General features: G+C 41.4%; 1 protein-coding gene across 47 annotated transcripts in view; it reads left to right on the forward strand.

Annotated features, from left to right (window-relative positions):
- clasp2 (cytoplasmic linker associated protein 2) overlaps positions 1 to 18,338 on the forward strand; it is a 223,911-nt gene that overhangs the window by 135,940 nt on the left and 69,633 nt on the right. For 38 of the 47 annotated variants that reach the window (XM_062958261.1, XM_062958283.1, XM_062958265.1 and 35 more), the window contains 7 exons: positions 3,026 to 3,096; positions 4,070 to 4,129; positions 5,329 to 5,406; positions 6,345 to 6,512; positions 7,782 to 7,834; positions 8,383 to 8,553; positions 17,914 to 17,937. In XM_062958261.1, coding sequence (XP_062814331.1) covers positions 3,026 to 3,096; positions 4,070 to 4,129; positions 5,329 to 5,406; positions 6,345 to 6,512; positions 7,782 to 7,834; positions 8,383 to 8,553; positions 17,914 to 17,937 — 625 coding nt within the window. The remainder of the gene's footprint in view (positions 1 to 3,025; positions 3,097 to 4,069; positions 4,130 to 5,328; positions 5,407 to 6,344; positions 6,513 to 7,781; positions 7,835 to 8,382; positions 8,554 to 17,913; positions 17,938 to 18,338) is intronic. The other 9 variants (XM_062958264.1, XM_062958302.1, XM_062958271.1 and 6 more) reach the window with 1 other exon arrangement.

Genomic DNA, 18,338 nt, shown 5'->3' on the forward strand with positions numbered 1-18,338 from the left:
GTACTCCTGCAAAATGAACTAAGTAGGTAAGTAATATGAACTGAAGTGTTCCCAGTAATAGCAATCCAGTTATAGAAGTGCTTTTACAGAGAGCTTTGCTGACATCATCTTAATGGTGTTTTGGTGCTAGCTGAAGACTTATTATTATTATTATTATTATTATTATTATTTTATTGTATGACACAGCAGACAAGATAGACATGCTGGATTTCATATCACAAAATCACAAGTCGAACACTTCCCAAGTGTGATGTATTTTCGGATGATGCATGCAGATCCCAGTAGGGTGGCCTTTTGCAGTTGACAGATCGTAATTTTGTCAATGTCTATTGTTTCCAAATGCCGGCTGAGATCTTTTGGCACAGCACCCAGTGGGCCCATCACCACCGGGACCACCTGCACTGGTTTCTGACAGACTCTTTGAAGTTCAATCTTGAGGTCCTGATAGCGGCTGAATTTTTCCTGTTGTTTTTCGTCAATGCGACTGTCACCTGGGATGGCGACATCAATGATCCAAACCTTTTTCTTTTCCACAACTGTGATGTCTGGTGTGTTGTGTTCCAGAACTTTGTCAGTCTGGATTCGGAAGTCCCACAGTATCTTTGCGTGCTCATTTTCCAATACTTCTGCAGGTTTGTGATCCCACCAGTTCTTTACTGCTGGGAGCTGGTACCTAAGGCATAAGTTACAATGAATCATTTGGGCCACATGGTTGTGCCTCTATTTGTAGTATGTCTGTGCAATTTTCTTTTAGCAGCTGAGGATGTGATCAATGGTTTCGTCAGTTTCCTTGCAGAGTTATCAGCTGATTTTTCGATCTTGGCCTTAATTGCATTTGTTCTGATGGCTTGCTCCTGGGCTGCAAGGATCAGGCCTTCTGTCTCCTTCTTCAGTGTCCCATTTGTGAGCCAGAGCCAGATCTTCTCCTTATGAGCTTATTATTATTATCATTATTATTATTATTATTATTATTATTAGCTTGGGGACCCGGCGATGCCTGGGTCATTTGAGAATGGTATTATTTGTCTTTTAATGTTATGTATTCTGTGTTGTCGAAGGCTTTCATGGCCGGGATCACAGGGTTGTTGTATGTCTTCCGGGCTGTGTGAGGATGCCTGCCATAGATGTGGGCGAAACGTCAGGAGAGAATACTTCTGGAACGTGGCCACACAGCCCGAAAGACATACAACTCTGTTATGTACAGTAGAGTCTCACTTATCCAACATAAACGGGCTGGCAGAACGATAAGCGAATATGTTGGATAATAAGGAGAAATTAAGGAGAAGCCTATTAAGCATCAAATTAAGTTATGATTTTACAAATTTAAGCACCAAAACATCATGTTATACAACAAATCTGGCAGAAAACATAGTTCAATACGCAGTAATGCTATGTAGTAATTACTGTATTTACGAATTTCGCACCAAAATATCATGATATATTGAAAACATTGACTAACTGAGACTCTACTGTATTCTGTTTGGAGTGGGTGAACTACAATTCCCAGAATCGTGGCTGAATCCTCCCGAAACCCTGCCAGTATTATAAGTAGGCCATTTTGGGAGTGTGTACCAGGTGTGGTGCAGTACTCTGGATGGGGGTGAACTACTACAATTTCCAGATTCCCGGGGCAATTGCCCCAAAATATCTATCAGTATCCACAGCAGGCAATATTCAGTCTGTGTGCCAAGTTTGGTCTAGATTCGTCATTGGCTGGATTCAGTGGTCTTTGGATGGAGGTGAATTACAACTCCCAAAATCAAGGCCCTTTCCCACAAATACTGCAGTATGTTCAGTAGGTCATGAGGCTTCTCTGTGTGAAGTGTGGCCCTAGTGCATTGTCGGTGGGGGTGAGTGTTTATCTAGTTGCAGGTGAACTATAACTCCCTTTTTCCCAAACTTGTCCAATATGTTGTATTGGTTATGGGGGTTCTGTGTGCCAAGTGTGATGCTCATTCATTGCAGGTGAACTATAAATCCCAGTACCTACTACTCCTCAACTTCCAGTCCAGTTCCCCTCCAAACCCACCAGTAGCCAAATCTGGGCATATCGGGTCTGCATGGCAAGTTTGGCCAAGAGCCATCATTATTTGGGTTCATAGCGTTCTGGGTGTAGGTGAACTACAACTCCTCTATATTCCCCAGTAGGAGTGACAGTGCTCTGACTTGATGCAGGGTGAACTACAACTTACACCATGTGGAGTCAATCCGTAAACTGAGTTGCAGCTCAGTTCTGCTCTGTTTGTTATGCAGAGAGATTGGAAAGGAAAGGGCAGTGGGCGGGGCCATGCAAATTTCAGAGCAGTGGAGCACCCTGCCTGTAGTGGAAGAAAAAGCAAAATCTAGGATGAAATGGTCCCCAAATGAAAGCATTCCTTGGATGGTGGGTTGTAGTGTTTGGGGAGGACATTGGCAGGGGCTGGGCTGCATGTTCATGGCGCTTGCTGTAACCGCAATGTCAGTGGAAAAGAGTGACTTGCTAGATTCTTAACCCTGGGAACTATAGCCTGTTTGTGTAGGCCGGAGGCTGTCTGTGTGAGCAGACATCTGTGCCACATACGGGTTTTCACTTTTATTATGGATTTAATTAGATAGATTTAGATAGATTTAGATTATTATTATTATTGACACAACGACGTTGTATGACACAGCAAACAAGATAGATATGCTGGATTTTGTTTCACAAAACCACAAGTCGAACACTTCCCTAGTGTCTAGGACTGTGTGATGTATTTTCGGATGATGCGTGCAGATCCCAGCAGGGTGGCCTTTTGCAGTTGGCAGATCGTAATAGATTATGATTATGATTATTATTATTACTATTATTATTTATACCCCACTTTATCTTCCCTAAAGAGGACTCAAAGCAGCTTAACATAATAACGTTAGCGCACCTTTTGCATCACCTGAAACTTTTAAACAACTTGGGTTAATATTTTAGACTTCCCAGTTCATAAGTGCCACATTAATTTTGTGAGAAATGTCCTGTGGACAAATTAAGGAAACTTTTTTTCCTCTTTTTCAGCATACCCATGTGCCCCGACTCATACCTTTAATAACCAGCAACTGTACCTCAAAATCTGTTGCAGTCAGGAGGTGAGTACTTTATGGGTATCATACATTGAGCTGGATTCTAATTTATTCAGAATTAAAGTGAGTGTTCTGAAATCAGTGAGATTGAAGTAAATCATGATCAATTGAAGGTTAATTCATCTCAGTGGTCTGTTTTAAGTCCATATTATTAAAGTTGGATCCAGTATTTCTGATTATTACAATGACTGCAAGACAGAATTTTAGGGACAATTTCATTCCATTTTTCTCATTTAATTTATATCACCCCTATTTCCCGAACTGGAAATTAGCTTTTAAGGGCCAAAAGTAGTGGCATGGTAATTAGATACAGTAGGTATATACAGTAGAGTCTCACTTATCCAACATAAACGGGCCGGCAGAACGTTGGATAAGCGGATATGTTGGATAATAATGAGAGATTAAGAAAAAGCCTATTAAACATCAAAATAGGTTATGATTTTACAAATTAAGCACCAAAACATCATGTTATACAACATATTTGGCAGAAAAAGTAGTTCATTACACATCAATGCTATGCAGTAATTACTGTATTTACGAATTTAGCACCAAAATATCACGATATGTTGAAAACATTGACTACAAAAATGCGTTGGATAATCCAGAACGTTGGATAAGCGAGTGTTGGATAAGTGAGACTCAACTGTATACAGTAAGTTCTATTGATCTCACTGAATCTCCTAAGTCCAAACACCACACAGATCCTAATGTCTTAGGATTTTTTGTTTCTCACAAGTCTTCCCCTGCTCATAGCAAGCTGGATCTGACACTGAGAAACAGAAGGAATTTTTGGTTCAGAATGGTATTGTCAAAAACACACTAGACGTACCAATACCTCTTTGGATCCTGTCCATATATGTTTGTGTATAATGTGTTAGTTTGATCTAATAGGTCTTGAATTCTTAGTTAAATGTCATAGCTGTTACTTTCTGTGATTAATCATAGGTTTAAAACTGACTTCACTCCTTGTCTGTTCCAGGCGCTCATTTGAATTTCTAAACTTGTTGTTGCAAGAGTGGCAAACTCACTCCTTAGAAAGGTATGATTTCTGCTTATTTTCTAAAATAGAAGTAGAAAAATGATTATTTTATAAGATGAGCTACTGTTTTAATATAACAGAAATGACTGTGTCTTTAATAGTTTCTCACAATTGGATATGCTTCCTTGTTGGCTGGGATAAATCTTTTGACATTTCCCTACTCTCAGGCTTATAATCTAAAGATCAGGAAAAAACTCCATTATGGGTTTGTAAAGTTTTTTCTGAACAGTGAACTATTTAAAAACATTTACAGACTAAATTATATAGAGAGGTGTTCTTGAATGTGAATTGTATGGGGCAGGGGTCCCTAAATTATAGGGCAGGGGGCCACGTGTGGTCCACCTAAGCCATTTATCTGGCCCCCGCGTGCGATGAGGAGGAGGGAAAGGCGTGCACCTTTCCCTCCTCCCTCACCCTGCATGCACCTTTCCCGCTACCTCTGAGGAAGGAGGGAAAGGTGTGTGCCCTTCCCACCACCTCTTTCTCCCAGTGTCCGCCTTCCAAAGCTTTGCTTGTTTATAATTTATTTTTATTTACAACATTTTTACCCCGCCTTTCTCACCCGAGGGTAGAAAGGGGGTTGGACTAAATGGTCCAAAAGAAGCATTTTAACCATATCTTCCATTTTATAGTCAGCTTTTCTGATGAGAGTCATAGTTATCATTAAGTAATTACATTACCCTGTTAATTAATCTTACTTCATAGAGTAAATCTTTTATGTATTCTGTACATTGTAAGGAAAGTGTCATTTCTAGCTTCATGTTCCTATGTAATCAAGTATTAAATTAGTATCTGATTAATTATGTCCTGCTATTTCTGTCAAATTCCTGGGTGTTTCAAAACAAGAGACCTAATTTGACATCGCTATGGCCTTGAAATGAGCTCCATCAATTTGAAACTCTTGATACAGTTACGATATTTTCCTCCTAGAAAGAATAGTTCATAGGAAATCTTATCTATTTTAAAATTAGGATTTAGTAAATAAAAAAACCCTTTCTCTGTGGTTGTGGCATACTTCCAGAGTGGTTCATTGTCACAGCTTATCTTATTGTTTCTTATCAAAAGGGAGGGGTTTTATGTGATTAAAATATTTGATACCCAGTAGAGTAAACTTCTTGCCATTTCCATATTTTGCTCAAGAACTAGTTACTCTTTCCCAAACTCTTTTTTTTAGTTAATTTCTGTGCTTTGTCTTACAGGCATGCAGCTGTCCTTGTTGAAACTATTAAAAAGGGTGTTCATGATGCTGATGCTGAAGCACGAGTGGAGGCAAGAAAGTAAGATCCAAATATCATGTATATAGTTTTAAAATTGTAAATGCTATTTAACAGAATAAAAGAAATGTATGTTTTAGGACAGAGCACACATTTCTCAGCTAATTAATTAAATCTATGAAAATAAAAATGTAATGTCTGTCTGTGAGGGACCTCATATCTCCCAAACTACTCCACCGATTCCTATGAAATTTGGACACAACATAGCATTTAAACTGCTGTGAGTTTTAAGCCTACTCTCACACATCTGACACACCTGAGAAAGGTGAAATCAAACCCCTAAGCAACGGCCAAGCAGTCTCCACCCTTTAGCAACCGGTGTGGGCGGGGCCGCAAGGGACGGCCAAGCCCTCATCCTCGCCACTCACAAGGAGTCACGCGAGGCCTAGGCTCTGAGGCCTAGCCACGGAAAGGGCATCAAGAGTGACTTGAGAAACTGCAAGTCGCTTCTGGTGTGAGACAATTGGCCGTCAGCAAGGATGTTACCCACGGGACATCCAGATGGCTTCTCTTTATATATCTCTGGAAAGTCCAGGATGCGAAAAAGAACTCTTTCCTACTACAGGCAAGTGTGAATGTTCCAATTGGCCAACTTGACTAGCATTACATAGCCTTGGTGCTTCAAACCCTGGCTACATCCTGCCTGGGGGAAGCCTTTGTTGGGAGGTGTTAGCTGGTCCTGATTGTTCATGTCTGGTATTCCACTGTTTTCTGAATAGTGTTCTTTATTAACCACAAGAAATGTTGCAATTGGCCAACTTGATTAGCACTGAATAGCCTTATTTTTCCCCATTAAACCAGACTTGGTCACAGCAACGCATGGGCAGATACAGCTAGTAAGAAATAGATGTCTTAAATTTTATTTTCAGTAGTAGTGAATGATTGTCTGTATTAATGAAAATTCTTAAATGACCATATTATATTATATGACTTGGTTGCAGGACATATTTAGGTCTAAGAAACCATTTCCCAGGTGAAGCAGAGGTACTTTATAATAGTCTTGAACCCTCCTATCAAAGAAGTCTCCAGACGTACTTAAAGAATTCTGGTAGCATTGCATCTCTTCCACAGTCAGACAGATCGTCCTCCAGTTCACAGGAAAGCCTCAAGTAAGGAACATTTTAAAAGGAAATATATTTCTTTTTAAACCTGTTTACACACATGGATCACTTGCTAAACCATAAAGCTGGGCATAAAACTGATGCGATATTGGTTGACTTTTCTGTGTTACTTTAAAAGGGGAGTGCATAATTGATATCCACATTCTGGTGCTAGTATTAATATGTAGATATATTTTTTTGTATAAGGTCATGTGATTCCCAAATAAATGCATAGAACTAACTACTCAGAGAAGTGTATGGGCTGCCCCAAATACTTTAAAATTATCATACCCATAGCAGAATAATGTTGGAAAATAAATGGCACATACACATTGAGAAGACAGGAAAGGCCTTCATATAGAATGAAGAACTTTAAATTGAAGCAGAAAGAGAATGTTTTGGTTTGTACAAAATAAGAAGGAACCCTGTCTTATTAGATATGATTATCATGCTGTTCAGTTCAGTCAGCATGCCTTTTATTACAGTCCACAAAACATAAGGCAATGCAGTAATTATATACATCTTAGAACACATGTAGAAGACGTGTGCACACACTGTGTTTGAAAACAAGTTGGGATAGAACAAAGGATATAATAAAAACATGGAGAGACAATATAGCAATGGCTTAATAAAACATGTCTAAAAATTTTATTTATTTATTTATTAAATGCTGCTCTTCTCCCCCAGGGGGACCCAAAGCGGTCTTACACAAAATTGAGTACAAAACAAATACAGTAGAGTCATTAATCCAACACTCGCTTATCCAACGTTCTGGATTATCCAACGCATTTTTGTAGTCAGTGTTTTCAATACATCGTGATATTTTGGTGCTAAATTCATAAATTACTTCACTAGTAATTACTACATAGCATTACTGCGTATTGAACTACTTTTTCTGTCAAATTTGTTGTATAACATGATGTTTTGGTGCTTAATTTGTAAAATCATAACCTAATTTAATGTTCAATAGGCTTTTTCTTAATCTCTCCTTATTATCCAACATATTCGCTTATCCAGCGTTCTGCCGGCCCGTTTACGTTGGATAAGCGAGACTCTACTGTACAACTAAATTTCTTTCTCAGCCAATCAGAGAAGGCACCCAGTGTTTCTTCTGTGTTTCTTTCTCTCGTTTGTTGCAGAGAGGGAGCTGACCAATACTCAAATGATATGTTAAAAAGGGCACGTAGCATACTGTGTTGTCCAAACTGGCACAGTATATGCATTGTAAAATCTATAATAATTTGTATTCCTAAAATTGTTTTTCTTGCCTTTATTTAGTCGCCCTTTCTCATCAAAATGGTCTACGTCCAGTTCCAGTATGGCTGGCAGAGGTAATGCTTCCACTGCAGTAATTAAAACTTCCCAATGTACCGATTAATTAATCTTAGTCTGCAATCGGAACTTCCTTTTTGAAGGATCTTACCCAAATTACCCACTGGGAGCCGCTGGTGGCACAGCAGGTTAAATCGCTGTGTTGCTGAACTTGCTGACCTAAAGGTCGGCAGTTCGAATCCGGGGAGCAGGGTGAGCTCCTGCTGTTAGCCCAAGCTTCTGCCAACCTAGCAATTTGAAAACATGAAAATGTGAGTAGATCAATAGGTACCGCTTCGGCGGGAAGGTAACGGCACTTCATACAGTCATGCCGTCCACATGACCTTGGAGGTGTCTACAGACAACGCCGACTCTTTGGCTTAGAAATGGAGATGAGTACCAACCCCCAGAGTTGGACACTAGATAATGTCAGGGACAAACCTTTACCTTTTTACCCAACTACTTAAAGGGCTGTCTGTTGTTCAAAGTCAAATACATAGTTTGCTTCTTTCAAGGGGATCATGAAAATAAAGTGTAATATACTCAATTTAATGACCTTTACCTTCAGTTCCAGGAAGTACCAAGACTGCCCCAAGCCCAGGAACACTACAGAGGTCTCGCAGTGACATCGATGTCAATGCTGCTGCTGGTGCAAAAGCACGGCATGCAATTGGCCAGCCGGGAGGAGCTGGCCGCTTTGCTGCAGCTGGTCTTCCTCCAGGATCATATGCTTCACTAGGTGAGAAAGTGATACAATAATCCACTGACAGAACTACTTTTTCCGCATTTAAATATTTTTCATTGTTCATACAGTGACATTGATACAGTGCCTGGCTCCTTGAACTGAGAATCTGTTGTTGCATGGCAATGATGCTATTTGTTTAAGCTGCAGTGTGTACACTTCTCAATACTTTGTGCAGATGAACACTTCAATGCAAAATATTTCTCTAGCATAGAGAATACTTAGGCATATTTATTAGGGAGAGTTGGTTGAGACTTAATTCTGAGTAACATGAACTGATAGTTTTTTTCCTTCAGTAGAATGATGTATTATTGGTGTCTCAGTTGTGTTGAGTTGTAAGGAGTTGCCCCCTTTTTAAGATTCCGAAGAAATGAGTTTGCTATGGAAGCCATCTGTTTGTAAGTTGAAATAGGTGTAAAATGTATGGAATATGGTGCTCATCTCTACATGACTATCCAACTGTGCTGCTAAGAAAAAGATCTATGCCAGTGCAAAAGCTGAGGTCCAAAGAAGGACCAGAGAACTCAAGAATGTCTGGTGGACAAAGAAGGCTGAAGAAATCCAACACTTTGCAGACACCCATGATGCTCAGGGATTTTTCAAAGCCACAAAGATAATCTACGGACCAAGAAACCATGGCATACAGCCTCTACGGTCATCAAGTGGAACCAAACTTCTGAAGGACAAAACATCAATTGCACTACGTTGGAAAGAGCACTACCAGAACCTTCTGAATCGCAGCTCCAATGTGGCCGAAGAGGCCCTCTCACAAATCCCGCAACAACAAACCAGCGATGAGCTTGCAGCACTGCCTAGTTTGGAAGAAGTTAGCAATGCCATCAGCCAACAAAAAGCAACAAAGCCAGCGGACCTGATGGGATCCCTGCTGAAATCTTCAAAGAGGGTGGACCTGAGCTGATAAAACAACTCCACCAGCTCACTGAAAAAGTGTCAGTGACCGAGAAAATCCCAGCAGACTTCAAGGATGCCACCATCATCACCCTTTTCAAGAAAGGGGATAGAACAGACTGCGGGAACTATCGCGGTATCTCCCTTCTAACCTCCGCTGGGAAAATCCTCGCAAGAATCCTTGCAAACCGCCTTCTCCCTGCCTCAGAAGACACCCTCCCAAATTCCCAGAACGGCTTCTGTCCCTCCAGAGGAACAGTGGACATGATCTTCACTGTACGACAGCTCAAAGAAAAATGTAGGAAACAAAACCAACCTCTGTACATGGCATTCATTGACCTTGCAAAGGCATTCGACACAGTGAATCGCAGCGCTCTCTGTACCATCCTCCAAAAAATCGGGTGCCCTGACAAATTTGTGAACATCCTTCGACTCCTTCATGATGACATGATGGCAACAGTCTTGGACAGCAACGGCTCCCAAAGTGACCCATTTAAGGTGGAGTCAGATGTTAAGCAGGGATGTGTTATTGCCCCTACCTTATTTTTTATCTTCATCGCTATGATACTTCACCTTATTGATGGGAAGCTTCCCACCGGAGTGGAAATCATCTATCAGACAGATGGCAAGCTATTTAACCTCAGCAGACTGAAAGCCAAAACCAAGGTTACAACAACATCTGTTATAGAACTCCAATATGCCGATAATAACGTAGTCTGTGCACACTCAGAAGAAGACCTACAAGCCACTCTAAACACCTTTGCAGAAGCGTACAAGAAGCTCGACCTCTCATTGAACATCGAGAAAAACAAAGTGCTCCTCCAACAGGCACCAGCTAATCTCTCTGCAATGCCAGGAATACAGCTTAATGGTGTCACATTAGAAAATGTTGACCATTTCTGCTACCTTGGCAGCCACCTCTACACAAAAGTCAACATCGACACTGAAATACAACACCGCCTGAGCTCTGCGAGTGCAGCATTTTTCCGTATGAAGCAGAGAGTGTTTGAGGATTGGGACATCCGTAGAGATACAAAGGTGCTTATTTATAAAGCCATTGTCCTCCCAACCCTGCTCTATGCCTGCGAAACGTGGACGGCCTACAGACATCACACCCAATTCCTGGAGCGTTTCCATCAGCGTTGCCTCAGAAAAATCCTGCAAATCTCTTGGGAAGACAGGCAGACAAATGTCAGCATGCTGGAAAAAACAAGGACCACCAGCATTGAAGCAATGCTCCTACGCCATCAACTCCGCTGGACTGGCCACGTTGTCCGAATGCCTGATCACCATCTCCCAAAGCAGCTACTTTACTCCGAACTCAAGAACATGAAACGGAATGTTGGTGGGCAGGAAAAGAGATTTAAAGATGAGCTTAAAGCCAACCTTAAAAACTGTGGCATAGACACTGAGAACTGGGAAGCCCTGGCCCTTGAGCGCTCTAATTGGAGGTCAGCTGTGTCCAGCAGTGCCGTGGAGTTTGAAGAGGCAAGAATGGAGGGCTTAAGGGAGAAACATGCCGAGAGGAAGGCCCGTCAAGCCAACCCTGACCGGGACCGCCTTCCACCTGAAAACCAATTTCCTCACTGCGGGAGAACATGCAGATCAAGAATAGGTCTCTTCAGCCACCTAAGAACCCACCCACAAGACACCAGAGATGGAAGACAATCATCCTTGAACTACGAGGGATCGCCTAAGTAAGTACCGTATTTTTCGGCTTAAAAGACGCACCGGATGATAAGACGCACGGTAGATCCAAGTAAAAGAAAAAAGAAAAAAAAATACTAAGGAGGCCATTTCAAATCCTGATGGATTTTCCCCGCCGAGGCCGCCGGCTGCTGTGGGGGCCTCTCTCGCTCTCTCTCGCCTTCGCCTCCCTCCCTTCCCTCCGAGACAGAAGAGGCCAGGCCGGGACTGAGCCGCGGCCTGGATTTTTCAAAGTAGGCCCCGCAGGAGGCGCTGGCGGCGGGAGGCGCCCCTCGCTTGTCGCCGCCGCCGCTGCGCCTGCCTCCTCCTCCTCCTCCTCTGGCTTCCTGGCGATGGCGGCTGCTCGGCCTCGAGGGGGGAGGAGGAGAAGGCAGGCGCAGCGGCGGCGGCGACAAGCGAGGGGCGCCTCCCGCCGCCAGCGCCTTCTGCGGGGCCTACTTTGAAAAATCCAGGCCGCGGCTCAGTCCCGGCCTGGCCTCTTCTGTCTCGGAGGGAAGGGAGGGAGGCGAAGGCGAGAGAGAGCGAGAGAGGCCCGCCCTCAGCAGCCAGGGGGGGAGGAGGAGGAGGAGGACGGCCCCTTCCCCCCGCTCGCTCTCAGTTCCCAGAGCCTTCTTCTTCATATTGCGTTTATAGGACGCACTGACTTTTCCCCTCTATTTTGGGGGGGAAAAAAGTGCGTCCTATAAAACGAAAAGTACGGTAAGTAAGTACATGACTATCTAACATGTATTCAGGGCCGGTTTTCAATGGAGGCCCATGAAGCCGCTGCTTCGGGCACAGCCCTTGCTGGGTGCACTCAAAGCGGCGGTGGCGACCATCTGGTCTCTTGCTGCGGAACAAGGAAGTACTTGGTATTCTCGCGAAATTTCGCAAGATCTTGCAAAATCTTGTGAGATCTTGCAGAAATCTCACAAGAATACCAAGTACTTCCTTGTTCTGCAGTGAGCGACCCAATGGTCGCCGCTGCTGCTGCCGCCGCCACCGGTAAGTTGGGGTGGGGGCGTAATTTCGGGGGGGGGGGGGGGCTTACATGCTGAAAAAACCTAGGGCTGCTCCATGATGTATTTGATAGCCCCTGAATATTTAATTTTTGTACTTTGATTGGATTTTTGCAACCACTTCTCAATGTCTGCTAGAATCTTATATCTTCTTTCTTTGAATTATGTCTCATAGTTTGTAGCAGGTCGACTCTTAAGTGTGGAAGGGAGCATAAGAACACAATTCAAAGTCTTCACCATTCTGAATTAATGATTGTAGAAGTAAAGCAAAGAACTGTGGATTATTTTTAAAAAAATACAGGAAACAGCTTACATCTAAAATCAAAAGTTAACAGAAATAATTTTCTTCCATCCATTGATCATATTATTTATATTCTACTTTTCCCGAGATGGGAACGTAAAATGGGGATAGAAAGATATGCTTCTCCTGCAGATCAGGCAGGCTCAGATAGGAAGATACAGCAAGAGCACTTCAAGTTACTTGCGCCTGAGCCATATAGGACATTATAGATTCTCTTCATCTACTACTAAACAAATTAGGGTTTGTCTCAAAGTAGTTTCATCTCTTGAACATTGTGATCTAAAGGACCTTGGATTTCTCAGTACAGGTAGTTCCTGAGTTACAACATCCAACTTACATACATCTCCTAGTTACAAATGGGAGTGAGGCAACAGGAAGTGGAAGAAAATCTACCCCTAGGAAAGGGAAATCACTCCTGGAAGAGTTACCATGGGAAAAGGTGAAGCGTTATCACCTATCCTTTCAATAATAATAATAATCATAATCATCTTTATTTATATACCGCCCTATCTCCCAGGTGGGACTCAGGGCGGTTTCCAATCATAAAAACAACACAAACTTTACATAGCAACACATGATTAAGCAAAGTAAAATAATACAATTATAGCAATAAATAACACTTACATAACCTGATCAAGGGGACGGGAACCATAAACCCGATATATTAAACTGCATCATTTTAGGCTAGAGAAATCTTGTGCAATATATTCAGGCCCAGAAATCGGCAGTATTCCAATTTAATTACTCAAAAACCTGCCGACACCACCAGGTCTTCAGATCCTTACAGAAATTGGATAATGTAGGGGATTGCCTGATCTCCTTTGGCAGTGCATTCCAGAGCCAGGGGGCCACTGCTGAGAAGGCTCATTCCCTCGTCCCCACCAGCTGCACTTGAGACGGTGGTGGGAGCGCGAGAAGAGCCTCCCCGGATGATCTCAAGGTCTGGCTCATAGGAGGAGATGCGATCATGGAGATAGGTAGGGCCCGAGCCGTATAGGGCTTTATAGGTCAAAACCTGCACCTTGAATTGGGCCCGGCAGTTTATCGGCAGCCAGTGGAGCTGCTTTAATAGGGGCATTGTGTGCTCCCTATAGCCGGCTCCAGTTAGAAATCTAACTGTGACACTTAGATTTTTTCAAAATCGAAGTGTCACAGTGACAGAAAGTAAGGGGAAATCTTCTGAACAGGGGCACAGACAGCAAAACAAATGTTACAGTAGTGTTAACCCTTCACTACGCTATCCAAAACTTACATACATACATACATACACACACTGCAGGAGTTATACTTAAACATGTATACATGTAGACTTACATACAAATTTAACTTAAGAACAAACCTTCAGAACCTATCTTGCTCATAGCCCGGGGACTGCCTGCCAAGTGTTGGCAAAATTATTGAGTTCATACTATGAATACCATGATTCTGTGAAACCAAAGGTGAGGGGAAAGAGTATTTGGTGTTATTGATATTTTTAAAAAAACTTGTCCATAACCTAGATGGCATCATATGCCAATTTGTACTTGCAGTCAAATAAGGGAAGATTAAGGTTACTGAATTGGATAGAATGTTCCTGTCCATCTTTTGCCCTTAAAGAAGGGGTGGAAAGAAATTGTGAAGGTAGAAAAGCAATTTGCACTTCATTGGATGCCATTGGCTATATCATTACATTTCCTAAGTTTGGGGGTATCTTTTATCGATTTTTTTTTTCAGAATAGAATGTGATTTCACAGTCCAATCACTTCCATTTATTTCCAGCTCCTCACTTTCAAATAAATGCCTCTATGGGTTGTTTTTTTTTTAAGGAAGGGGAAAATTCCAAAAAACATCAGAGTGGTCAGTAGCACCCCAAAAGTTGAAGGGGTGTTATGATCAATTTTTTTTTTTGGGGGGGGTTGTCTAACTTCCTATTTTTGTGGGGGTAATGGTGATACTTGGGAGGACTGCAGTTTGGCTGCCCATGCCATCAAGATACTTGAAAAAAAATATTACCACATCACCAATTTTACCACTAATTATAATGCTGCTTCTAGTTAAGGATAAACCCTGTTATTCTGTGGTATTGTTTAAAGCTTCTGCATGCTACAATGCCTTCTCAAGGCCTACTCATGACAGTCAAACCCAACTATTCTAAGGCGAATATATATTATCTTACACTTCTGCTCCATTCTTAGCATACAAGGACATATACTTGAACTTATACATCTAACACAGTGGTATAGTTTGTAAGTGGTTCTTTCTGGTAGCATTCTAGTTTATCATTGGGAAGGAACATTAAATTGTAATGGCTGATTAATTTGAGAGCTGAAATGAGTGAGAGTAAGGATTAGATTGGGATGCTGGTCAGTACAATACAGTAAAAGATGGCTAAAAGGCTTTCATTGATATATAATATCCATTGGTGATATATATATATATATATATATATATATATATATATATATATATATATATAAATAAATAAATAATGTCTCCCTCCACTTTTCTTCTTTATAATTAGTGAAAGGTTGATTAGGATAAACAAATAACTAAATAATAATAATGTACCTGTAGCTCTGTAGATGTTTGACAATAGGGGGTAACTTCTTTAATAATAGTAGCAAAATTATGTTTCTTCATTCTGCCTTGAAATTACAAGGTGGGACATGATAGTATGGTTTTTACTTCAAGCCATTATTTGTACCTTTCTAGTAATTGGTACCTAGTAATTAGTCAAATTACCGTTAGTTAAATTAACCTTTAACAGAATGGGGCCCATTCTGAACTAGGTAGAGAATTACATTTTAATGCTATAACGTTCTTGTTAGCAGTCAGTTACGTTTATCTACAGAGGTCAATTAGTTCCTAAATCACCAAGTGAAATATGAGAGAGTGGGATTCATGTGTGCTTGCAGAATGATTGGCTGCATTGTGGACTTTACTTATGCAGTCTTTTAAAAAGCACAATCTCTTACACAATGTAAGCATAGTGCTCCAATAGTATTCGGGTCGTCATTTCAGACTACTGTATGTAACTCATGAATAATAATAATAATAATAATAATAATAATAATAATAATAATAATAATAACAACAACAACAACAACTTTATTTATATATCAACGCCAGATTTTGGAGCCAAAGTAATGGATTTTAACATGATCCACAGATAAGTTGAGGGTCATTCCATTGAGAGAGAACTGCTATTTCCCCACCCAAGCATTAAAAATGATAGAAATTGTACCACAGCAGAGAGAATAGAAGAAGTAGGGCCGGTCCAACGTTGAAGCGGCTTCGGGCGCACGTGGAAGGGGGCGCTGTTGAAGCCTAATTCTAATGCACTGCGCCGCGCGATAGAAACACCGCACCAACGTGCACGCACAGCACCATCGCCCAAAAGCGCCCTCCCTCTCTCCTTCCTCTTTTACCTGCTCTCCCTTTCTGCCTTGCAGCCAGGCTTTGAGGCTGCGGAGGGGGCGGGGGCGGGGCCTAAGGGCACGGAGGGCACGCACCTCCCAGGAGACCACGCCCCCCGCTTCCAAAGGAGTGCCTTGGAAGTGCCCTTCGGCCCCACCCCCTCCGCAGCCCGCGCGTGGCCCAATCAAGATGGCGGTTCTCATGGGCTGTCTGGCCATGTTCCAGAAGCATTCTCTCCTGACATTTCACCTGCATCTATGGCAGGCACTCTCAGTGGTTGCGAGGTCTGTTGGAAACAAAGCAAGTGGGGTTTATATATCTGTGGAATGTTCAGGGTGGGGGAAAGAACTCTTGTCTGAGGCACGTGTGAATGTTGCAAATGGCCACCGTTATTAGCATTAAATAGCCTTGCAGCTTCAAAGCCTGGCTGCTTTTTGCCTGGGGTAATCCTTTGTTGTGAGTTGTTAGCTTGCCCTGATTGAGGATCCCCCTCTTCTCCCTCCCTCCCTCCTTCTTCTCTCAGTGGTTGTGAGGTCTCTTGGAAACTAGGCAAATCGGGTTTATATATCTGTGGAATGTTCAGGATTGGAAAAAGAACTCTTGTCTGAGGTACCTTGATTAGCATTAAATAGTCTTGCAGCTTCAAAGCCTGGCTGCTTTCTGCCTGGGGTAATCTTTTGTTGGGCTGTGTTAGCTGGCCCTGATTGTTTCCTGTCTGGAATTCCTTTGTTTTCTGAGTGGTGTTCTTTATTTACTGTCCTGATTTTAGAGTTTTTAAAATACTGACGTTTCGCCCACATCTACTAAGTTTGTCCCCACTTCAAGTAAATCACCCCAGCTTTGCCATCAGAGTTGTCAGAGGTTGAAAAGAAGGTCTGCTCATCATTCTCATGCTCAGCAGAGGACAAGCACCATAGTTATCATGCTGAGTATATTCTCTAAAATGCCAAACCCTAGTTACTGTAGCCCTATTAAAGCTTTTAACTGAGTAAGAAGGCTAAAATTACCATATTTACATCAATCTCAGCCACACCTTTTTTGCCTAAATGACTATTCCATAAGTGAGGTGCATTACATTTCTGTAATACAGTAAAGACAAGTGGGTTGCTGTGAGCTTTCTGGGCTGTATGGCCATGTTCCAGAAGCATTCTCTCCTGACATTTCGCCTGCATCTATGGCAGGCATCCTTAGAGGTTGGAAACTAATTAAGTGGGGTTTATATATCTGTGGAATGCCCAGGATGGGAGAAAGAAAGAACTCTTGTCTGTTGGAGGCAGGTATAAATATTTCAGTTGCTTGGCTGCTTCCTGCCTGGGGGAATCCTTTGTTGGGATGATTTATTAATATTATTATTATTAGGCCTTGCTCCAGGGAAGGTTCTTCTGCCGTGGCTCCCTACCTATCTATCTACCTTGCCACATATTTTCCACATCGTGTGTATGTGTATGTATATATAAGATACATACACACACACACACACACAAACACATATGCAGGGACCATATGTGCTGTGTGTGTGTTCTATTCACCTCTACCTTCTACCTTTTATTTTTCAGTGATTGGTTTGTCGGGGGGGGGGTGCCAAAAATACTGCTTGATCCAGGTTTGGGGGGTTGATTTTTTGACTAAAATTTCTAGATATACATGCATATACAGGGTAATTAAAATGAAAATCATGTTTTCAGTAGACCTGAAATGCAGATAACTTAATTTGAATCCAACCCCATTCAACCCTCACAATACAACTTGTTAAGTAAATCATACTGTTTATTATTATGTGCAATTTGGGCAAAAACCAAAGGAATAGTAATAAAGCTCTCAGTTTTAACAAAGATGATACAAATAGCATATTACAAATTTTGTATACAATAATTTGAAATTTGCTAACTGGCTAAATTAGCAAAAGCATGACTTTAATGTACAGGTGACTGTTGACTTTTCATATTAATGTTATTTCCTCAATGAATGTTTTATGACTCCTTTGTCAACACTGTTTGTCTAACACACTAAGTTTTCCCTGTTTCTTTGCCTGCTCTTTCAACAAAGAGGATACTTCTGACAAGATGGATGGTAAGATCTTCTTTTGTCTCATTTTCAGAAAACTACTAATCTTGAGACTTATATTTACATAACAATTTTGATGTTTGTACTTTGGAATCACCCGTATATATCTAACTTTCACTAAAACATTACATATTCATATCTCTGTAGTCCAGTACAATGTGCATCTTTTAATCTAACTAGTTTTTTATATTCTGAAGAATCTAATCTTATTATTTTAGCAACTTATAGTTAACTGAACAATTAATTCTCATTTTCTAGACTCACTTGTAGACGCAGTAGTTGATAGAAGTTTGCAAAATTTGTCTTGATTGATAATCTATTTACTTTGCATTCTAGTTTGCAGTTTTAGGAATGTACTGTTATTTACATATGATCAGTGAGATTTTCTATAGTATATTCTTCCCTAA

This window comes from Anolis carolinensis, chromosome 6, assembly GCF_035594765.1.
Source record: "Anolis carolinensis isolate JA03-04 chromosome 6, rAnoCar3.1.pri, whole genome shotgun sequence".
Classification (NCBI taxonomy): domain Eukaryota; kingdom Metazoa; phylum Chordata; class Lepidosauria; order Squamata; family Dactyloidae; genus Anolis; species Anolis carolinensis.